The 24,886-nt window shown below is 38.8% G+C and overlaps 1 protein-coding gene and 1 long non-coding RNA gene across 2 annotated transcripts in view; one reads left to right on the top strand and one right to left on the bottom strand.

Annotated features, from left to right (window-relative positions):
* Window positions 1-10,434, bottom strand: part of LOC123627352 — a 57,887-nt gene extending 47,453 nt beyond the window's left edge. Inside the window, exon 1 of the long non-coding RNA XR_006731248.1 lies at window positions 10,354-10,434. This is a non-coding gene — a long non-coding RNA (uncharacterized LOC123627352). The remainder of the gene's footprint in view (window positions 1-10,353) is intronic.
* On the top strand, window positions 9,896-21,682 carry LOC123627349 (alcohol dehydrogenase 1C-like). The gene is made up of 9 exons (XM_045536868.1): window positions 9,896-9,984; window positions 12,505-12,606; window positions 13,213-13,351; window positions 15,103-15,190; window positions 15,286-15,505; window positions 15,610-15,870; window positions 17,704-17,839; window positions 18,442-18,580; window positions 21,347-21,682. The coding sequence occupies exons 1-9, from the start codon at window positions 9,898-9,900 to the stop codon at window positions 21,369-21,371; spliced, it is 1,197 nt and encodes a 398-aa protein (XP_045392824.1). The 5' UTR covers window positions 9,896-9,897; the 3' UTR covers window positions 21,372-21,682.
* Window positions 21,683-24,886: the final 3,204 nt, after the last annotated feature.

The raw sequence follows: 24,886 nt of genomic DNA, 5'->3' as shown, positions 1-24,886 counted from the left end.
TACAAAAATTAACTTCAATCTAGAACTTTTCTATTAAGTACCGCGTCTTAAATTAAATTTATGATCCTCAAGCAAGTTTAATATTTTGAATATGCAAAGGCCTATAGTATCCATTTGTTAATGCCTTCCTACTCTCAGAGGAAGATTTGCATTTTGAGCTTTATCTCCAATGTGTAATGAAAAGTTAATTCCCAGTCAAGGAATTACAGCTATCTCCAAAAGTGCTACTTGCTGCTATGTCTACGGTCTGTGTCATATCACAGAAAGGACCGAACACAGAGTGTAAAATAATCTATCTATAATTTACTGTGTGACCCTCATTAAGTACCTTAAACTCTCTGAGCTTGTTCATCCTTTGTTTTGAAAACACTTAAGCTACCCCCACCCATTAAAACCTTATGGAATTGAATGTGATGATGCTAGTGAAAGAGCTTTGCCAACTGCAAAGTGCCACATAAATGTGGGGAACATTTCATTGTTTTGTCAAAGATGCTGAAGGAGACACTCAGTGTCAAGGCACCTTTCAGAAGGTCCCTAACATAACATCAGGAGAACTACCTATTACAGTGTGCACTGTGATTTTTCCTTTGATGTTGACAAGGTCAGACCCACACAAGGAGTAAGTAGTTCTAAATGTCCAGCTAACCACAGAGGTCATCAATTCCTGCCAGTGGCCAGGAGCCCTGGATCCAGCTTCCACTCTCCTTCCTCCCAGGTTAGGGAAGCAGGTGGAGAGGGGGTGTCAGGTGGACACATTCAGTGTTTTCTCAGAGTGCGTAGGTGTGAGGGAGGGGGATACTTCTGCACCCATCACTGGTTCTTAGTTATATTGACCTTGGCAGGGATGGAGGCAGGTTGAAATCAAAATAGAAAAGTGGAACCACAGCATGGCTTGTATCCCAACAGGCCTGTAATGGTGCATGTGGTCAGTGTGGCCTCCAGTAACTTTTGACCCTAGAATCAAGAACTTCCATGTTTGTGACTCTCCCCCAAAAAGTGTAACTCTCTGAATGTACATAGCTTGCACACACTTTTAGCCAATACAAAAAGGTTAGTCAAAACAAAGATATTTGCAAGGTTCTAAGTGAAAAAATTTCATGTTGATGGTTTAATTAATAACTCTGATACACTGACTTAGCAGCCCCAGAAATAGTACATAATAAAAGGAAATAATAAAGATGCACTCTGAATTGGCTCTTTGCTACTTTGCAATTCACACAAGCACCTCTAGGATTAGAAAGTCATCTTGACAGAATTATTAGATAGTTACTCAGAAGTTGAAGTAGAGTGAGCACAAATATGTATTGGATAATTGTGAATGTATCTGACCATGGCATGGTATAAGAAGAGAGAGAAAAATTGGTGGGGCAAGAATATCAATAAAAGTAGAGTAAGTACCAAACACTATTTTGATGAGATAAGTGCTTGGATATGTGAACTTGGTTTCTTATTCCATTCGCTTGGATCTCAGGGTTGAGAAGACCATGTGCACAGCACCGTCACAGTCACCAAGAGAATCCAGAGCTTGCTTAAATTCTCACAGACAAAACTAACAGACAAAGATAACTAAAGGGAGAGAGAAAGTTCTGCTTTCCATATCCATACTTACCCTTTGAGGGGTTTGACATGTCAGTAAATAACTCAGTAACTCTATTTTCAATGAAAGCAGGTGAGAGAAATCAACAGATCATTCTTATATAAACATATTTAAGGACTACCACTCACCCAGAAACCAATAATGTCCAGTGTTTTGGGAGATAACTAATTGCCTTCAACAAATATAACTATAGTTTTCAAAAGAAAAAAATATTGTTAGTTCATTGCAAACTTAAATAAGAAATATCACTTGCATGATAGCATGTTGCACAGTGGGTGAGAGGAATAAGTTGAGAAATAACTTTAAGACTATGTCCTTTGAACCTGAATTCAAGCCTCAGGAAGTTGGAAGGAAATCAAAAACTGAACTGAAGTAAATTCCTTCACTGATGGAAGGAAACTCTAAGGCTTTAGGTTTTATCTTTCCCAAATCTTCAAACTATAATGAATAGCAGAAATCGTTTGGAGGACTCAGTGATCATTTATTTTACATTCAGTAACATCTCCTCATTCTGGGACATTTAAAGACAGAGGACATTCGAGGCCCACTAAGAACAACTGATACCTATCCTACAGAAATTATTCTATAACATGGAGAAGGAGGATATCCTCCCTAACTCATTCTACAAAGCTAATATTACCTTGATATCAAATCTTGGAAAGGACACAGAAAAAAAAGAAAACCATAGACAAATATTACTTATGAATATAGATGCAAATATCCTGAATAAAATACTGGTAAGCTGAATTCAACAGCACATCAAAAGATAATCCACCAGGACCAAAGGGGCTTCATCTCAGGAATGCAAGGATGGTTCAGCATGTGCAAATCAAAAAAGGTGGCTCACCACATAAACAGAAGCAAAAAAAAGATCACATGATCATCCCAATAGATGTAGAAGCAGCATTTGACAAAATTCAGTACCCTTTTGTGATAAAAAATCCTCACCCAACTAGCCATAGGAGAAACATGTCCAAAAATTATAAAAGGCATATGTGACAAACCCAAAGCCAAGATCATACTGAAAGGGGAATAGTTGAAATTACTCTCTCTTAGAACTGGAACAACACAAGAGTGTCCACTGTCACCACTTCTATTCCACATAGTGGTGGAAGTCAAACCCAGAAATAGCAAACAAGAAAAAGAAATAAAGGGTATCCAAATTAGGAAACAGGAGGTGACACTATCACCTTTTGCTGATGATCTTGTATCTGGAAAATCCCAAAGAGTCCACCATAAGACTCCTAGAATTAAAAAATAAATCTGGCGAAGTCTCAGGTTGCCAAATCAATGTACACAAATCCATAGCATTTCTATAAACCTGTAAGAGTCAAGCTGAGGGTCAAACCAAAGACTCAATACAATTCACAACAGCTACAAAGGAAATAAAATACTTAGGAATACACTTAACCAAGGAGATGAAAGATCTCTACAAGAACAAGTAAGGAACACTGAGGAAAGAGATTGCAGATGACACAAACAAATTAAAATACATCTCATGCTCATGTATTGGTGGAATCAACATTGTTAAAATGTTCATACTGTTCAAAGTGATTTATAGATTCAGTGTAATACCCATCAAAATACCAACATCATATTTCACACATCTAGAAAAAATAATTCGATGCTTCATTTGGAACCAAAAAAGAGCCCAAAGCAATCCTACACAAAAAGAACAAATCTGGAGGCATCACATTACCAGACTTCAAATTGTACTGCAAGGCTATAGTAACCAAAAGAGCATGGTACTAGTATAAGAGCAGAGACATAGACCAACAGAACAGAAGAGAGAATCCATATAAAACCATTTACCTGTATACAACCAACTAATCTTTGACAAAGCAAACATTACCTGCTGGGGAAGGGAAGCCCTATTCAAAAAATGGTGCCGGGAAAACTGAATAACCACATTCAGAAGAAAGAAACAGGACCCCTATCTCTCACCATACACAAAAATTAATTCAAGATGGATAAAAGACCTAATTGCAAGGCATGAAACCATAAAAATTCTAGGATAAAATGTAGGAAAAACTCTTCTAGACATTGACCTAGGCAAAAAATTTATGACTAAGATACCAAAGGCAAATATAACAACAACAATAACAACAAAATGAGACTCGATTAAATTAAAGAGATTACACACAGTGAAGGAAATAATCAAGAGTGATAGAAAACCTACAGAATAGGAGAAAATACTCATCAACTATACATCTGACAAAGGGCTTATATCCAGAACCTACAAAGAAAAACAAATTAGCAAGAAAAAAAAAAATGAGCATGCTGGTTGACTTCTAACCATGAAAGAGATTTGAGGCTGTATGAGCTATCTGTTCTCCCTCTTTCCAATAATTCTGAGGAAAAAGAAGAGAGCAAAGAGGGAAAGAAGATAAAACTTACATCCACAACTAATATGTAAGAGAGAAAGTGGCAATGTTTAAACTGAAAGGTCCATGCTGGGATTACAGTTATTGTTACCTAATGCAAATATTTATACCTAACTTTAATGGAACAGAAGGAGTTTAACAGAAGGAAAATGGGGGGAGGGCACTGCAGATCAAGGGTTCAGGATGGAAAAGCAGAGTGTGTATAACAAATTACAAGCTTATAGTATTGTTGCAATGTAAATTTCACAACAGAAAGTGTCTATGGCTAGGAAATAGTGGCGCCTGGATTCCTCACAAGAAGTTGAGGTTTTGTCCTTTGGGTCTGGAAAGTGGGGGTTCTATTAAAATTTTTCTGAGCAGATTGGTGATATGTTCAGATTGGCACATTAGAAATTCATTCTTGTGGCCCTGGGGAGGGTGCATTAGAGGTGAGGAGAGGAACAGAGAGAATGAGGAGGTTTCAGCTATGTACAGGCAAGACAGAGCAGGTCCTGTTTCAGAGCAGTAGCAAAGGGAAAGGAGAACAACAAATGAATGAGACACTCTCAGGAAGGACAGATGACTTGGCAGCAAGATCAAGGGAGTATGGGGCATGACGCAGAGGGCAGAGGCTAATTCCAAAGTATCACCCTGACAGTTGGATGTAGACCATAGAACCCTTCACCAGGAAAGGGTCTAAAAACCATCTCAGACATTTGTGGTGAAGATGGTAGTCTTAGTCCATTTTCTGCTACTAGTACAAGATACCTGAGACTGTGCCATATATAATGAACACAAATTGATTGGCCCACAATTCCAGAGGCTGCAAAGTCCAAGATCAAAGTGCTGACATCTGCTGAGAGACTTCTTGCATCACATGGCGGAAGGGGAGAGGGAGAGGGAGAGAAGGAGGGGACGGAACTTACCCTTTTATAATGTCATAATGCCACCCATGAGGACAAAGCCATCATGGCTTAATTACCTCTAAGGGATTCACCTCTTAACATTGTTATAATGGCCACTGAACTTCAACATGAGTTTTGGAGAGGAAAAACATTCAAGCCATAGTAATGGTTAAGTTTGGCAATGGAGTTGATCAGTTTTAAATGCCTCTAGGATTCTCAAATGAGTTGTGTTTAGAAAGTTCACAGCCAAGAATGGGAGGGACAATTGTTGTAGGGCCAACACTTAGTCAACTTTGGGAGGAAGAGATCTCTCACCCCAATTGATAATAGAGCCATTACGGTCTCTTTGTTACATTGTCATAACTGCAAAAATGATTGGTTAAGTCCTCTACATAAAACTCTTTTACATGAGTGTCAGAAGTGGAAATAAAAAATTTTAGTATTCAGCCATTATATAGGATTTCTAAATATGTTAGGCTTTGTTTCTATTCTTATAGTCTTTTCTATTTTAGAATGAATTTTCGATGTTTAAAAATTTGTAGCAAGTAGTATTGTACTGTCAGTTTCTTATACGCCTTCCTGTAAGGCAAACTCTTATCCCAGGTGACTTTCCCACCTTTAATCACCAGTCTTTTCCACATCATTGAAAAGTTTCCAAAAATACTCTGTGTTCTCTGAAGCCTTTCTTACAAGTGATCCCTTTCTAAATATCTCCCTTAATTACACATAAAAGTTTGCACCAAATGTGTGAAAACATACTTGAAAAATTAAACATAATCTACTGACTCTTCATATAGAGTATGGTCGAATCTCACCCACAAACACCACCTACTGGCTCAGAGACTAAACACGGTGTGTCATTATCGGAACAAAAATCTAAAGGTAAGAAGCAACAGCTGATCCAGATGGGAAGGAATAGGCAAAAGAATTCTGGAAATATGAAGAATCACATGGAAAGCACACCCCCAAAGAGGGACACCAGCTCTCTACCAATGGACATTAACCAAATTCAGAACACTAAAATGACAGAAGAATAATTTAGGAATACTCAGTAATTATATTTTTAAGAATCTGCGAAGCACATCATCAACATAATTCAAAATAAATCACCAAAACAACTTTGGACTTTAAGACGGTTTGTAGTTTGGCACTCACAGAAAAATCTTGGATAAACATATTTGTTACTTTGGATTTTGGCTTCTTAGATTATTTTCCAAGTCCTTTCACAAGACAAATGTCAACAGACATTCTGTTCTCTCACACATGCTCCCTACGGCACCAATCCAGCCTCCCCAGTCACAAAGTTGGCCAGCACTTCACCTCCCTCAACACCTTTGGCTTCAGAATCAAAATCAAAATGAAAGGCTAATTGAATACTATTGGATGGTTTTGAATTCAAGTATTTTCAAAAATTATTCTAGCAACTTAAAATCTATTCCATTCTAAATAAAATACTTAACTCTGTTTATTCTAATTTTCTATAGAATATTTATTTTTCTTTTTGGAGATAGAGTCTTGCTTTGCTGCATGGACCTGAGTGCAGTGGCATGATTATAGATCACTGCAACCTCAAATCCTGGGCTCAAGTGACCTTCTGCCTCAGCCTCCCCAGTAGCTGGGACTACAGGTACACACTATCACAGCCAGCTAGTTTTTCTTTTTTTTACAGAGATAAGACCTCATTATGTCAGTCAACCTGGTCTTGAGCTCCTGACCTCAGGAGTTCTCCCATCTTGGCCTCCTAAAGTGCTAGGTTTACAGACATGAGCCACTACACTTGGCCCTATAGAATATTTATCTATTCTAAAGTCCAATTAATGGCTGCTAAATTCCCTCTCCCAAGCTTCATTTTGCACTTCATTCCTCAACATGCTTTAACGTTTTCTGACTATTTATGCACATCTGTGGGGTCATAATTTTTCTTTCCAGCAATCTTTAGAATAATATTAATCTCACCATTTTGCCAAGTCACTTACCCAAAAATGAAGGATTTAGACTGAGGATAATTCTGACAGTTACAATAAGCTTTCTTAGGCCCATGTGAATTATGAGGGCTCTGGAGAAAAAGGAGATAGTCTGATCCCTTGCAGAGATGCTGGTCTTTCCCTCAGAGGCTCTGTTTAGTCACAGTGGAGATGCCAGCCCTGTTAGTCCATGGTAAATTGTTAAATGAGCAATAGAAAATTAATAACCCCTATTGCAGACATGACCATCTCAGGCCTCTGGGTAGTCAAGTCTCCCTCTCAGATGACAGCCTGGAAATGTTCTCCAATTTTAAGAACCCAAGATTAGACTGGGTCCACCTAGATAATACAAGATAAGCTCCCGATCTCAAAATCTTTAGCAAAACCACGTATGCAGTATCTCCTTCGCCATGTAAAGCAACATATTCATAGGTTCCAGGGATTGGGAGTGGACGTCTTCGGGGGCCATTATTCTGCCTACTACATGGGCAATCCCCGACCTAACCTAAACCAAGCATGGCGTCTCTCCAGTTGATCTGAATTTAGAAGATCATACTTAAACGGAAATGTAATATAAAATTTGGCTGCCTTAGAAGGGGGGGCGGAGAAAGAGAGAGAAGCAGAGGGAAGTGATGCCCTGTGGCACCTTTGGACATTCCAGATGTTCCAGGCTGCCACAGCTGTCTGAAACTAGACCGCTGATGCCCACTCATGTATCCCCTGCACTTCCCACTTGCCTATCTAAATTTCTGGAAGGCAGGGCAAGGAGTAAGAGGAGAGTACTTCCTAGATGGTATTAGCAAGGATCTCCTGACTCCATGGAGATTGTCCCAGTGCATTTTGTGGTTCACGGAGCCACGTGTTCATGAAGTGATGGAAGCTTATAAGAGGGCACCAGAGACCCACAAGTATCTGGGCCCTAAAAACAAGGTGGTAGCGGCCGCAATTCCCTCAGGTGCTGGGTCTGCAGTTGTGGGACAGGAGTAAAACATATGCTATTGAGTCCATCTGTACCTCTCAATTCCAACTCATCTTTCTTCACAAATCTTAATAAAATATCTTTCCCCTGAGGCTTCTATGACTCTCAAAGTAGAAGTCAATCCCTTCAATTTAGTCAAAAAAACATACAAGCACTTACTCTGAGTCGGGCATTAAGCGATGAGACTGCATAAGGGAAAGACAGGCTGGTGTCTTCCTCCTCTGAGTCACTCTCAAACCCTCTCCTGGCGCCGACCACTTCCCATCTCACATGAGGGTTCTCTGTCTTCTCGAATGACCACTGACCCCACTAGCTAATCTGTAATCCCTTAGAGTGGAGTCACTGAATACTCTAGATTATGAGATTCCTCACAGGTAGCTCAGTACCTGTCCTAACAAATATGAGCACAAGAATTCAATAATCTATTAAACACCTGCTGTCTACATGGTACTAGGTGCAGTTGAGAATATAAGTGAAATTTAAGAAGGCCCCTAACCGGAAATTTCTGATAGAATTTGAGAGTCTGGTCCCTACACTAAATACATAGAACAACGAAAGAGAAGAGGTCCCAAATATCACAGGAGGGACGCCGGTGCTAGGGGGAGGCAGAGAAGGGAAGGATGCCTGTGATTTGCAGCTAATATTTGTCCACAAGCGGGGCCTTGTCCTGGGTCTCTAAATTGGGCAGGATCTGAATGGGTCACAGGGACAGAAAACAGGAGAGAGAGCATGGCGAGAAAGGGCTTGAGAGGGGAACAGATGTCTGCTTGGGGGACAACGGAGACACAAGCTCTCAAAGAACCTGGGCCTGCACTGGAGCTGGGGGGCGCAGAGTGAAGGGGAAGGTTAAAGCCAGATCGTGGGTCCCCTTGGAGACCAGGTGTCAGATCTGGGACTCTCTTTTTTCCTTCACACCTTTCCAAACTGAAGTCCTGGGGTCCCCCCTTTCCGCTCTGCTGGGTGAATGTTTCTCAGCCCTGGTGTCCATCTCCATGACTCATAATTAAAGCTTCCTGACACAGCCATGAGCTAGTGAGGAAACTGTTCCCTTGGCAAATCTGCAGAAATATGTCCTTTAAGTTAAACTGCCCATGTTGACAGATAACATCTAACTAAAGAGCTCACTGCATGATTTTATGACAACTCCAAGACTGGATAAAAGAAAAATCAAATCCTATTCTCTGAAAGCCGTGCACATGCTAGTTACATTGATCAAAGGACAATGGAAATGATCCAATGAGGATTTTCTTCATGTTCTGAGATTATTTAAAGTCTACCTCAAATGCCTGCTCCTCCACAATGGCTCCTCTAAGTCCTTCATTCAGAGGGACTGTGTCCTTCCCTCTCTGCTCCCAAAGCACTAACCTATCCCTGTGATGGGTACTTCCCAGACAGGCTGATATGCAGACGTGGTATGCTGAAACACTATGAGGTTCATTGTATGAATAATAACTACAGCTAATATTTATTGAGGGTTCTTCTACCTGCCAAGTTCCTGGTAATAGCTTTACATGGCAGTCATCACTTATTCAACCCTGCCCCCCACTGGACCCAGCTTAGAGCCTGGCATAGGCAGATGCTCAGTCAATGCTGATTGGTGTTGCATGGAGAAGAAATGCCAGGGATGGTGACACCTTGGCTGTGACTGATTGGGTGTCTGATTCTCTGCTGTGAAGAGGAGAGTGCTGGATCAGACACGTTCCTCTGGCTCCCAGCTCTCTCTGTCCTACCTCATTTGTGCTGTTTCCTCAGTCCTCCTCCCGCCTAACTGCACCATGTGGATTCAAGGTTGCAGCTCAGTGCAGAGAAAGGAAAACAGAACTCTGCCTGCAACAGGGAATCATAGAAGTAGAGGGGGGGGGGATATGAAAATGTATTCCTATGCATACGGAAATATTTAACCTAATTAAAACAAAATGTTATCTGATATGAGCACATCACAAAGTCAACGTTTTGAGTAGTAGTTCAGTGCCCTTTTCTTTCCAATTTGACTGACCTAAGCATAATTTGATGGGTGTGGCTTAAAGACACAGATCACATGTGGAATTGGGCATTACTCAAGCAAACACAGTATCTGTGGTCTATATATATGCCCTCAGGCAGGGAAGAAATCCACAACCTCATCAGTCTCCTGGTCTGCAGAGAAGACAGCAACAACATGAGCACAGCAGGAAAAGTAAGCAAAAAACCATTACTGTTGGAAATATATCCTCATTAATATAATAAATAAGGGCATGCAGTATTTGATGAATAGTTTAAAATTGATATCTAAATTAGAAATGATACACTGAATATGATGCACAATATATGCTACAATTTATGATGTCTACTTAACTACAATGGAAATAACCTATGCTAACTAACTTTAACAAGAATGTATAGAACTGTTATCTAAGTCTTTATTTCCTCCATTTAATAAATTTGTAGTAAAGTGATAGTATATTCCAAGCTAATCATAACTAATTTGTAATTCTAAAGTCAAAAAAGCCTTAGGCAAGAAGTTATTTTATTCAGAGAAAAGTAAACTGTAAAAGTAAGAAGTTACCTTTATATTGAGAAATCCTAGACCGGTGGGGTGGCTCACACCTGTAATCCTAGCACCCTGGGAGGCAGAGGCAGAAGGATTGCTTGAGCTCAGGAGTTTGAGCTTGCAGTGAGTTATGATGACACCATTGCACTCTACACAGGGTGACACAGAGAGACTCTGTCTCAAAAATAAAAAAAGAAAAGAAACTGTAATTTAGATGTGTTATTCTTTGTAATCACATTCTTTTTATGAACACCAGAGAATTAATTCTGACAACAGTTTTGTGAGAGGAATTTAATTCAGAAGACTGAAATATCCTTCTAATCTTACTATAAAATATCTCAAAAATACATATAGCATTAGAATCATCGAGGTTAAGCAGGACAACATCAACATGCAAATTGTGGGGTCTCTTTTGGCACCTTTTAGGCAATTTCCACAGAAATTCTACAGAACAATATCTTCCACATATAAAAATAAGTGTGATTTTACAGAACATTAATACCAATACCATTTGAATCACTTACTACATTAGGAACACAGGTTCTAAGATTTCCATAAGTTTATATTTATTTGTTGAATGTGTTGACAGGTATACAGAAATGGATGTGGTCATTCAGTGTAATCAATTCCTGTATTTAATTGCTTACTTACAAGAGGCTGGGCAACATTTCCAGAATGTTTGTTGAGTTAGGAGTGGAGCACACAGTAAAACGTCTTGCTAGGATCTCAAGTTAAAGGTTCTGACATTTCTATACACACACACTGTCTGACAAAACAGGCTCATATCAATAAGATTGGTTAGATGAGTGGTCAATTGTCAGTGTTCTTATTCCACTTTATTTTCATTTGTTACTCATTAGAATTTGCCTTCTAAAGGAAAAATAATCAGGAGAAAAATTAAATTTACCAAAACTCAGCTTAACCGAAATAATGAGTTCATTAAGCAAAAATGAAGTGTAAACCAACCATATTAATGAAAATAATAAACGATGAAATAAGCAATCGATCCTCCCCTCTCAGGTGCATCATTAGTAACTTTGCATTTTGACAGCGTTTCATTTATGTTTGTCCTGCCTGCATTTTATTTCCCTCAGATGCTAAATGGTGATAGCACTAACATCTACTTCATAACGTGGTTATGAGAATTTAATAAATTAATGCTCTAAAGCACTTAGAACAGTACCTGGTATACAGAAATAAGTTGATAAATCTAGTCATCACTATTATTGCTGTCGTATTAAACTTTTTGTTAATTTTTAACTACCAGGGGTAGTGAAAGGTAAGGCTGGATTGATCTTCACTCCCTAGACAGCCAGCTTTGTGACTTTGGGAAAATCATTCAATCCAAGTCAATTAATCCTCAATCTTTTCATCTGGAAAATAAACCCAATAATTCAGTAATACCATCCTGGCAGCCCCTGGTCAGGTTTAAAGGCAAAGCCTGAAACTCACCCCGCACAGGCCACAGTGTGCCTGCCACATCACAGGCACCTGAGAATCAGGAACTTCCTGCTATGAGGATGATGTTTCCAAGGACTCTCATATTTACTTTGGCATTGACCATGTTGATCACCCTGCAAAGTGGAAGGATTTGACAAATATTGAAAATGAATTCTCAGAGGAATAAATTTATATTGAGTTTGTCCTATTTACAATGATGTCAATTCTCTCTGGAAAGAGCCCTGTTAACCATACATGTTTTACAACGATGAAGATAGGTTTTATGACACATTCCCATGCACTGAAAATATGTGTTCAAATTTTATTTTTAAGAGCATCTATGGATAAGCTATGCTAGCTAGAAATTCAAACACATAGTTCTCCAGTTTTAAAACATATGTGTGTGTGAGTGTATATACACACACAAACACACACACGCACCCCACTAGCTCTAACCTCTGTAATTTTTGGCCCCAATCTAATCTGGAAGGAGCCTCTACATATGAATTACATAACAAAACAGGCTGCCAAAGCTAAGTTTCAGATGAATGATGCAAACAAGTAGCACACAGAAGGGGTGGGAAGAGAAATCAGAGGAGAAAAGGCAAATAAAGAAGAGAAGTCATCCCATGGGCCTCGATGTTCCATGTACAAAGACAAGAAGACCCAAGCCCTGACTTCAAGAGTGGAGACAAACTGGTTTCATCATTTTGTTTCATTTTCCAGGTGATAAAATGCAAAGCCGCTGTGCTATGGGAGCTAAACAAACCCTTTTCCATTGAGGAGGTGGAGGTGGCGCCTCCTAAGGCCTACGAAGTTCGTGTTAAGGTGAAACATTTTTTCCACTTCTATTTAATTTTAGCTTTCAAAAAGTTCAGAAAATATTAAAAATGAAAAAACCAAAAATCCATTAAGGAGCACTTTTTGTAATCCAGACAATGGAATAACATTTGTTGACAAGGAGAGATGTAAATAGGAATTGTTACATTTTTAAAAAGTGACCAAATGGTATATACAGTACAGTATAATTCCAGTAAAATAAAAACCAATTTGTATATCTGTATATTTTAAAAATGGAAAAGGATATAGCAAGATTTCAAAATCAATTAGCATTAGATAATTTCTTGGAGTTAATCTGCAATTTCTACTTCTATAAAACATGCATTTTGTATTCTATAAGGCAAATATTTCAGGATCAATTATTTCACAGAATAGTCTAAATTTTTTAAGTCAGGAAAGAAAAGTAGGAAACAATTTCAGACTGGATAGCCTTTCGTGGGGATAAACTGCATCTTTTGTATTTGGAAAAAGTAGGGATTCTTAGTAAAATCCTTAAAAACGTTTTAGAAGCACAATTTCAGAAAACTGGGTATGTTCAATTCATCGGTGGATCATAATCTTTCTGAATCTGATCATCTTCCCTTTACTCTGCAGATGGTGGCCGTAGGAATCTGCCGCACGGATGACCATGTGGTCACCGGCACCATGGTCCTCCCTCTTCCTGTGATAGCAGGGCATGAGTCAGCTGGCATCGTGGAGAGCATTGGAGAAGGGGTGACCACAGTCAAACCAGGTACAGAATTCACATTCAGGGGAGGTGCCTTGGTTCAAGACTCCAAGATCATCCACCCTGGAGGAAACTGAGTCAATGGGGATGAAAGATCTTGCACAAGGTCACAGCCCAGCTGGCCCTGAAGTGTGTCCGCCTCCCTCCCTCCCTGCCTGACTCGGGCACGTGTGCATCCAGGCACTCACATGTTCTCCCCTTCAGCACGTTTACTGAGCACCTATTAATACACGATACCAGACACTAGGTTAGAGCACAGGATGTGAGAGATCACAGGAGACACAGGGGCTGCCACTGTGGAGTTCACCCCCTAATAACCCCGGTTTAGTGCTGCTGGGCACTGTCCTCTGTCAGGGCCCAAACAGAACTGGCCGTGGGACCAGGGAGAAAACACAAGCCTTGGTGCTGAGGCTCTAGATCAGTGCATGGAGACTGCTCTGTGCTGAGTTCACAAAAGGGGGCCGTGTGGCTACAGCCCAATCAACATGACCTTTCCTTACGTAGCACGTGGAGCCCGTTCACCAATTTCCTCTTCCCACACAGCCTCTCTTCTTGAACAGGGAGTGAATGAAACAGAATACATGAAGGCACCTGGCCATAAACAGTCTGTTGTTTTACCTTTAGCCATGACTAAATGTGACTGGCTACAAATTATGAATTATTTTATGTTTAATATATATTTTACCCTAATTTTATTGTGTAGTAATATGTTTTCACAGAGATATGGTGACTAAATAGAAAATTTTCATAACACCATTCCCACATAAAATTTATCTATAAAATATGATGGGCTAACCATTTCTCTTGGTCTTGTGGAATAGATAGAACAGATGACTATAAAGAAAAATTATGTTTAATTCTAAAAAATCATTTTAGCCAATAGATTTCAACCTTTCAGCTTACCAAATACTTAAATAAGCTGTGAACAGCAAATAATAAAACCAATGGTCTAGATTGAGTTTCTGCTCTTTGTACTTCCTATAGCCTGAAATAAATTAAAAATAAAATGACACCTTCCTTTTCACCCCTTCTCCTTTCACCATAGCAGGAAAAAGAGATACTTCATAAATTATCAACTAAAAACATTTGAAAGTAAGCTCTTCTCCTAAGAGAAAGTGCCTAAAACATTGTGGAGGGTTGAGGTTTTCTTTATCCTATTTTTCTTAGTTTTCCTCAAAAAGAAATTAAGATATTTTTAAAAAGCATTCACTATATATGAAAGATAAACAGACTCATTTTGAAAAGTCAAGAATTGGTTATCCAAATTCTCGTTTTTATTTTAGCTCAAATTATTACAAAATATCACATCTCCCCAACATCCTGTGGAGCTATGCCAGCCCACTTCCAACTGAAAATGTTATTGACACTTACAGTGAGAACATTGGAGAATTAATTAGTAAAGGATTAAGTGAGATGATGTATGTAAAGCCCCCAGGAGAAATCAGGACAGTTAATAAAAGTTAACTCTACAGAAATAATTTTTAAAATCCATGTTGTTTTCCACATTTACGTTTCCTCTTTGGGAATCTTCAGGCACATGTAACCCAAACCAACACCAATGTTGGCAGGCAATGACCAGTGGCACAGTCGTGATTGGACCCTAGTTCATGGACACTCTTGTCAAAGATATAAACCTCCTATAAATATAAATATAAATAAATATATATATATACACACACACACACACACACATATGAGCTCTAAGTTCTCCCTCTATAAATTTCTGGAAATTTAAGATTTTCTTTTATCCCCTCCAGGTGATAAAGTCATCCCACTCTTTACTCCTCAGTGTGGAAAATGCAGAATTTGTAAACACCCTGAAAGCAACTTCTGCTTGAAAAATGAGTAGGTTTTTCATCCTCTCTTTGCACAGCCCTTGAGTTTGCACATTAGTTATGCTCCTGTCTCATGCCCTGTGTGTCTGTGTGTTCACTGACTAGTCTGGCCAAGCCTCGGGGGACCATGCAGGATGGCACCACGAGGTTCACCTGCAGGGGGAAGCCTGTCCACCACTTCCTTGGCATCAGCACCTTCTCCCAGTACACCGTGATGGATGAGAACTCCGTGGCCAAAATTGATGCAACTTCCCCGCTGGAGAAAGTTTGCCTCATTGGCTGTGGATTTTCCACTGGTTATGGGTCTGCAGTCAAAATTGCCAAGGTAGGAATGACAGTGGCCAGTAAGACCGCTTACACTTTATAAAGCCCCTAGGCACAATCGAACAACCATTGCTTAATCCATTTTTGCATTTTCTGAATACACAGGTCACCCAGGGCTCCACCTGTGCTGTGTTTGGCCTGGGAGGTGTTGGCCTGTCCGTCATCATAGGCTGTAAGGCAGCCGGAGCGGCCAGGATCATTGCCGTGGACATCAACAAAGGCAAATTTGCAAAAGCCAAAGAGCTGGGTGCCACTGAATGTATCAACCCTCAAGACTACAAGAAACCCGTCCAGGAGGTGATAATGGAAATGACCGATGGAGGTGTGGATTTTTCGTTTGAGGTCATTGGTCGGCTTGACACCACGGTATGTACAACCATATGTGGGAAGTTCTGCTTCTGATCTTTTAGGCAGCAAAATATAAATATTGTGTATACAAAACATTTTAAAAATAATGAATGGCAATTTTCCACCTCCTGTTTGTTACCTGGCTTGTTTCATTTATTTTCAAGAAATCTTTCCCTCTATCAGCTTGAGCAAGCCTGCCTCAAGTAATATGCCTTCCTTAGAAAAGCTAAAGGGTTTGTCTTTTAACTGGACCATTACAGATTTACTTTATTAATTTTAGGAGAAATATTGAAACTCAAGTAAACATAAACAATACAAATTCTGTTCTCAAATTCGTTTTTCCTTCACATTCTTAACAAAAATGGCTTAACAACTGTTTATATGCTTTAATGTATTCCAATTTTTTATACATCATACTTTTCCTAAAAGGAATTAGCAATTTTAGGTCAAGAATTATTTCATGAACTGAAAATGTGCCCTAAGGAAAGTGACAGCTTCAATGCACCCTGTATTTTACCACAGAGAGAGCACAGTGCTTGTCACATAACTTGCACCCAGTATCTATATGTTGGACTGAATACTTTAAAACCCCCAAAATATCCATTTCAGCACATTGTTTATGGTTTACATAAGATAATGCGTGTCAGATACTTAGCACAGTGCCTCTGGCATACAGTAAGCTCTCAATAAATGTCAGCCAGCGTTACTGATATGCAATACTATTTCCAATCTTGCAGTGCTTATGTCATCTTTGAAATATACATCCTATTACGCTCAAATAAGTACAAATATCATCAGCTGCAATGGAAAACACATCTGCAGCTGTATTTCACCCACACTGAATTCTCTAGAATCCTACTGAAAACGTCCACAGAGGCCAACAAATCCCCGTTGTTGAGGTTCTCCAGGACGTCCCAGCAGTGTGGTGAAGGGGAGCAGCACCCTGAAAGCAAAGCCCTTTGCAGCCATGACCTGGGACAATATGCTACACAAGCATGAAGTTTCAAGAGAATCCAACTTTCTCCAAGGCTGTAGTTTGCCTCCTTATGCTCTTTTCCTATTGTTTTCCTCCATTTTCTCATGTGGAACTGAATTGCTGCCTTATTTGAAGATACCAAATGCCAGACAGCCACATGTTCTGAGGATGTCTGGTCTTCCAAGTGTCAATCCAAAATCCAAGGCCTAATCGTTATTTGCCTTGGGGGATCCTGTACCGTTATCTTACCACAGAACATGTACAAAAGGATGACTAGAGGGGGACGACTTTCTGGACTGTCTTTTGAGGATCCAGAATAATAAGTGTAGTTTAAAATGAAACCACTGTGCATTTGGGAGAGGTAAAAACAATGTTTAAAACATGTCCATTTTACAAATGGACTGCCGAACAGGAATCCATCAAAAAGGCAAATCATCAAGCGGGAAAGAGACAAATTTTGATGATGTAATCATAGCTTGTTCACCATCAAACCATCTGGTTCAATGTGCCAGGTTCAAATCATCTACTTAATAAATCAATGAGAAATGAATTAACCAGCTCAAAGATTGCCTGAGAATCATGTGACGATGAAACAGTGCCCTTCCTTAAGGGACCAGACATTATGTATGTTTGTAATGATGTTTGCCTCATTACTTTACAAGTAAAAATAAAATATACACAAACACATTTATCTAAAAAATATTTTTGGGCATTTCCTAAATCTACAGCACTAATGCAGGCACAAAGAAGAAAAAGACATAATCTCTTCCCTCCACACACTCACAATCTCGCTAAATCAATATGACATCATAACGTGCATTATCAGTACAGACTATCAGAAAGTTTAAGGATGCTAAGTGTTGATTTTATTCCAGATGGCTGCCCTGTTATGTTGTCATGAGGCATGTGGCACAACCGTCTCTGTAGGGATACCTCCTGATTCTCAGAGCCTCTCGATGAATCCTTTAATGCTATTGACTGGACGCACCTGGAAAGGAGGTGTTTTTGGAGGTATGTACTTACCCTTGAGGGCCAAACTGTCATTAACTTCAGAATCTCTCCCCTTTTACAAGTGACAAGGCCAGGTTTTGGAAAGCAACATGGCCAAAAATTAATCAAAATTCCCATTGCATCTGTAGGCTCCAAATCAAATAGATGTGGAACTAAGGGAGACAGAATTTTCTAGGGTCCCTTTAAACTAACTAAGATCCGTTGTTATACTCGTGACCTAATAAGACCAAAATTTCTAATAGGGCACAGAAAGTCTATGGGACACGTGAATCTATAATTCATGTCTACACTCATTGCCCAAATTGAGACAACTGCTAAATTTGCCCCTTGACTTTGGGCATAATCATCTGCACTACAATTTCTCTATGAGACAGCTAATAACTAAGGACCCTTGTTTATCTGGGAAGATTTTCTTTAAAAGCCAAAGCACTACAAAAGGACATCTATCAAAGCACTCTGTCTCTCAGGAACCTCAGTAATAGCAGTCTCAGGAATGCAGCACTTTTTATAAACTGTCATTTTAAACTTATTTGGAAAGTCTTCTCTCCAATTCTCCTCCTTACCCCTGGCTGAATCTAACAATGATATTGTCTTCTTTTCAGGCTTTAAGAGTAAAGAGTCTGTCCCCAAACTTGTGGCTGATTTTATGGCTAAGAAGTTTCCATTGGATCCACTAATAACCAATGTTTTGCCTTTTGAAAAAATAAATGAAGGATTTGACCTGCTTCGCTCTGGAAAGAGGTAGGCTTTAAGTTCTTGCTTTTTGTTTTTTGCTTTTTAGGGTAAGGTGTGGCTAGCACAGAAGGAAAAAGTAGAACAATGAGAAAAATGTGGACTGCCTTGGTTTTCTGTTACCAGCTCAGGCTCACATGTAGAGCACCTGAGATCCTATTGTGGGGCACTGAGAACAGTTGTGTTACATTTCCTATTCTGTTGAACCAAATTTTGTTGGTTACAGCAAATGTGAAGGATCAGAGCCACTCAGCCTTCTTTACAAGAGGACACTCACCTTTGCCAAAAAATAATCGGGTCACACGATCCTTATTACACCATGGACTCACTGAAGCCTCTGCCTGGACCCCTAAATAATAAGGCTGACATTTAGGGGCTGTAAATTTAAATTATACTCAGGACATGCCCAACACTTTCATTATGGGAGGAGATAGAACTACATTGGGATTTTCTCTATTCAGATATTACTAGTTTTTCTTTTTTTGTTTTTGCAGCTTAGAATTGGCAATTTTTCTAAGGTTTAGGGAAAAATAAGGCAAACATTTAAAATAGCATTTTGTACCCTTCCCCTTTATAACTTTTATTCGTAAAAATTTTCTTCTATTTCCTATTTCTAACATTTAACATTTACAGTCACCTAGTGAGATGAATTTTGTCACCTGCATTTAAACGAAGCACAACTAGTAATAGGCAGTTGTATCCACCCCCTGCCTTCTAGTTCCATAGTCCATGCTTTCTCTGCTACCCAACACTTCCTTTCATGCGGTTTTCAACTTTTAATAGTATTTCCTGGGCACTCACATAAAATATTATATTAGACACTTCAACTGACAAATATTTTTGAGGAAGGAGAGAAACAAGCAACTAGAGAGCACCAGTGTTCTACTGATTGTCTTATCTGTATTATCTTATGTGATTCCCAACAATACTGATATGGCCAGTTCCGATTTCACCATCTTGGAGAGGAGAAACCTGAGACTCAGAGACGACACATCTAGGCCAGAACCATGCAGGTAGCTGAGAGGGGAGCAGAATTCAAAGATCTGGCTGTTAGCAAATCAATTCACTTTGTATTAAACCACATTGACACCCAAGAGTACATATGTGTGTGTGTGTGTGTATGTATGTATACACATACATATATGGAGTACAGTAGTCATGAAACGTTAGTTATCATTGTCATCATCATCAGGTAGAAAGATGATGGCAAATACAGAGATGACCAAAACCAGAGAGCAGTGTTGAACAAAAGAATTCACTAAATTGACTTTATGTGAGTACCATACAATTGAATGGCCATAGTTAAATATAATGAATCCTACCAATAAGCAAAGATCAAAAATTGCAATGCTTAATATTGGTAAGGGTAAGGTGATGTGGGTACCTACATATGCTGCTTGTAGGAATATTAATTGTTACATCCTTTGGGAAAGGAATTTGATAATTTGTATCAGAAATTGAGAAAACATAGTTCCTTTGTGCCAGCAATTTCATTTCTAGAAAACTATTCTACAGAAATAATCAAATATTCAAACACACACATGTGTTTAAGCATGTTTACCTGTTACCTATAATATAAAAGACTAGAAACATCCTGATATTCCAACATTAAGCAAATGGTTAAATAAATTCGAATCATGTATTAGAAATCCATGAAGCCATTAAAAGAAACAAATTCATTACATTGGGAGATTCTCTAGATGTAATCTTGGTTCATAAAATAGAGAATACAAATTACATATACAATATGATCCCAAATTTTCAACAAGCACAGTAAAAAACGTACCTATGTCTAGAAAAAAGTTGATTAAAATACAAGAAAATACTAACAATGGATATTTCCAGGTTGTAGGATTACAGATTATTTTTCTTTCTTCTTTATACTGTCCTGTACTTTATAAATTATGTACATATATTCTTATATTTTTATAACATATATATGTAAAAAAATTTAAAGAGGCATGAAGACCATCTTTTTCTAAAAGCATTTCTCTCTCAGAAGATGGTTTACAGAAAGGGTATAATGTGTAATGCCAAGTGTAAATGTTACATTTCTAACCTTTACAAGAATGAAGTCTCTTGTAGTTAATACAAATTAGCTTTATTATCTACTTTTAGGAATCTTTAAACATCTCTGCATCAAAGCTCTATTAAATATTCAGCATAGTTTTAACTTAAAATATCAGTTCCTTCAGACTAGTGTCTTAGAAATTATATGCTTTGTATTAATGCAATGTGGAATGCCAGCACGCCACACTAGATATATGATGTTCACCAAATTACAATTCTCTCTAAGTCTCAGTTTTTAAAATCTCTCAAATAAAAATAGTATGAAAGCCTTCCCCACAGTCTTGTGGTTTAGGTTGAGGTTTAAATGAGATAATGCATAAAAAGTATCCACAAGTTTTGTGACAAATAGGAAGAACTTTTTACGTTATTACCCACTGTGGTTTTATATCCCTTCATTTGCCAAGCATATGGGCACTCAAAAATGATTTTTGAGGATTGTAATATAGAACTGAAGTCCAAATGGCAGTCATGGCCAAGATGTTATGAGCAAGCTTAAGAATGGAGAAAACACAAGAGAAAATAACAACAACCAAAAAGATGAACTGTGTTTTCATTTGATTTTATCTAATACACAGGAACGGGGATGCCATGGCTGGGAGCCCAGACAGATTTTCACTAAGACACCTCAGATGCTCCCTGGACCCTCACAAGGAAGCGCGTGAATTGTCTCGGTGTTGACACTCTGTCTTGTCCTTCCCTTTGCAGTATCCGCACCGTCCTGACGTTCTGACACCACACAGACGCCTTCCCTTGAAGCAGCCTCCAGCCTCCTCCATCCTGCACCCTCTGCAACACCAACTGGGCAACATCACTGATTTCTGCTCTGCAGAGATGTTATCAATGAATCACACACGAGAGCTTTCCAAAAGTAGCAGAAATTGATAGGATATTACTTTTCAAGAAAAATGTTTAAAATCGAAGTGAGAGGTACATAACATGTTGAATAAACTGGGGAATTGGGAACATTAAACTTTCCTTCTTAATCATTCTACTCATGTCGCCTTTCCCATTGAGGAAATAAACGTCTTGTGCCTTCTTGCATTTTTTGTGTCTTTTTAACCCACAGTGGTTGAAGCCCAGTGAAGGGAACCCTCCACTTGCCACGAACACACGTCAGGCTACCGAGCTTGAGGTCTTCTACCTCTACCTCTATTTCCACTACCTGTGTTTTCTTCTTTTATAGAATGTGTCAAGACTCCAGGATGACAACTACACTATGGCAAAGGATAGACTCAGGTTTATAAATAGAGAAGATCCAGAACTTCTAAATCCAGGGAATTTCTTACTAACTCAAAGAAAATGTCACACATTTTCATACAGTGAAGGGAAATAACTTTCTTCTTTTTGTGCTATTCATTTCCAGTGAATGTATAATTATTCTTTTAAATAAAAACAGGTTTCATGCTTCATGTGAAAAATGTGAGGTTCATATGCCAGCTGGGAAAATTGAAGTATTCCTTTAACCATGTGCAAAAAAACCTGTAATTTTTACTCATGGAAGTGCTTCATTGGCTAAATGGTCTTAATTAATGATTACAATTGACTGAAAACGAGTCATAAAGCAATTAAAAATCATATGGTGGCTTGAAGTATGGCAATAGGCTGGCAGCAGCTATGAGCACAGCATATAAAATGGGTAACCAAGAAATGGCACCAGCACCTAAGCAGTACATTTTCTAAGTGGATAAATACACATATACAGAAGTACATTGTTACAAAAATTAACTTGAATCTAGAACTTTTCCATTAAGTACCGTGTCTTAAATCAAATCTATGATCCTCAAGTAAGTTTAATATTTTGAATATGCAAAGGCCTATAGTACCCATTTGTTAATGCTTTCACACTTGCAGAGGAAGATTTCATTTTGAGCTTTATCTCCAATGTGTAATGAAAAGTTAATTCCTAGTCAAGGAATTACAGCTATCTCCGAAAGTGCTACTTGCTGCTATGTCTACGGTCTTTTTCATATCACAGAATGGACCCTAGACAGAGAGTAAAACAATCTATCTACCATTTACAATGTGAGCCTCAATAAGTCCCTGAAACTCTCTGAGCTGGTTCATCCTTTGTTTTGAAAAACATTAAACTACCCCCACCCATTATAGCCTTATCGAGTTGAATAAGATGATGCTAGTGAAAGAGCTTTGCCAACTGCAAAGTGCCACATAAATGTGGGGAACATTTCATTGTTTTGTCAAAGATGCTGAAGGAGACACTCAGTGTCAAGGCACCTTTCACAATGTCCCTAACACAACATCATAAGAACTACCTGCGCAGTGATTTTTACTATGGTGCTGACAAGGTGAGACCCACACAAGGAGGAAGTATTTCTAAATGTCCACCTAACCACAGAGGTCATAAATTTCTACCAGTGGCCAGGAGGCCTGGATCCAGCTTCTACCCTCCTATCACAAAAAGCGATAGTTTGGCTTCCTCTTTCCTGATTTGGATGCCCGTAATTTTTTTCTCTTGTCTGATTGCTCTAGCTAAGATTTCCAGCACTATGTTGAAAAGAAGTCATGACAGTAGACATCCTTGTCTCGTTCTACTTCTTAATGGGAATGCTTTGAACTTTTTCCCATTCAGTTTGACCCTGGCTGTGGGTTTGCCCTATATGGCTTTTATAATTTTGAGATACATTGCATTGATTCCTGGTTTCATGACAGTTTTTACCATGAAAAGTTGTTGAATTTCATCAAATGCTTTTTATGTCTCTATTGAGATGATCACATAATTTTTGTTTCTGTTTCTATTTATGTGGTGAATCATATTTATTGATGTACTCAAACTGCCCCATTAAAAATTGGGCTACAGACATGAACAGAAGTGCCTTTCAAAAGAAGATAGACAATCAGCCTATAATCTATGAAAAAATATTCAATGTCACTAATCATCAGGGAAATGCAAATTGAAACCACAATGAGGTTTCACCTTATGCCAGTCAGAATGGTCTTTATTAAAAAGCACAAAAACAGGCCGGGCGCGGTGGCTCACGCCTGTAATCCTAGCACTCTGGGAGGCCGAGGCGGGTGGATTCCTTGAGCTCAGGAGTTCGAGACCAGCCTGAGAAAGAGCGAGACCCCCGTCTCTACTAAAAATAGAAAGAAATTATCTGGTCAACTAAAATATATATGTGGAAAAAATTAGCCGGGCATGGTGGCACATGCCTATAGTCCCAGCTACTCGGGAGGCTGAGGCAGTAGGATTGTTTAAGCCCAGGAGTTTGAGGTTGCTGTGAGCTAGGCTGATGCCACGGCACTCACTCTAGCCCGGGCAACAGAGTGAGACTCTGTCTCAAAAAAAAAAAAAAAAAGCAGAAAAACAATAGATGTTGGCATGGATGCAGAGAAACACTTTTGATGGGATTGCAAATTACTATAACCTCTATGAGAAACAGTATGGGAGATTCCTCAAAGGGTTAAAAGTCGACCTACCGTTTGATCCAACAATCCCCACTACTGGGTATTTACCCAAAGGAAAACAAGTCAGTTTATCAAAAAGACACCTGCAAATGAATGTTTATTGCAGCACAATTCACAATTGCAAATATGTGGAATCAACCCAAATACCCATCAATTTGTGAGTGGATTAACAAAATGTGATATATGTATGCATGGAATACTACTCAGTCACGAAGAAGGATGATTTTATGTCTTTTGCAACAATTTGGATGGAACTGCAGACCATTATCCTAAGTTAAGTATCTCAAGAATGGAAAAACAAACACCACATGTACTCACTATTAAATTGGAACTAACGGATGAGCACACATGTACATAGAGGGAAGTAAAACTCAACAGAAATCAAGCAGGGGGACAGGGGAGGAGGCTGATGGCCAAAACCTGCCTGACAGTAACAATGAGCTCTATCTGGGTGATGAACACACTTATATCCTTGACTCAAGCATCAAAAAAGCAACCCATATAACAAAAAACATATCTACCCCCATAATATTTTAAAATTAAAAAAAAACTCTTGAAGACAATGTGGGGTAAACTCTTCCAAACATCAGCCTAGGCAAAGAATTTATGACTAAGAACCCAAAGGCAAATAGAGGAATAGCAAAAATAAGTGAAGGAGACTTGATTAAATTTAAAAGCTTCTGCACAACAAAGGAAATAATCAAGAATGAATAGACAAACTACAGAATGGGAGAAAATATTCCAAAACTATACATCTGACAAAGAACCAATATCCAAAATTTATGAAGAACTCAAACAAATCACCAAGAAAAACATGAAAAA

This window comes from Lemur catta, chromosome 24, assembly GCF_020740605.2.
Source record: "Lemur catta isolate mLemCat1 chromosome 24, mLemCat1.pri, whole genome shotgun sequence".
Classification (NCBI taxonomy): Eukaryota; Metazoa; Chordata; class Mammalia; order Primates; family Lemuridae; genus Lemur; species Lemur catta.
The sequence above is the reverse complement of the archived record's forward strand: the minus strand, read 5'-3'. Positions and strand labels throughout refer to the sequence as shown.

Coding starts and splice junctions, on each gene's coding strand:
- LOC123627349 (XM_045536868.1), top strand. CDS start 9,898: ATGCCCTCAGGCAGGGAAGAAATCCACAACCTCATCAGTCTCCTGGTC. Junction 12,607..13,212: donor CCTACGAAGTTCGTGTTAAG/GTGAAACATTTT, acceptor TTTACTCTGCAG/ATGGTGGCCGTAGGAATCTG. Junction 18,581..21,346: donor CTGCTTCGCTCTGGAAAGAG/GTAGGCTTTAAG, acceptor TTCCCTTTGCAG/TATCCGCACCGTCCTGACGT.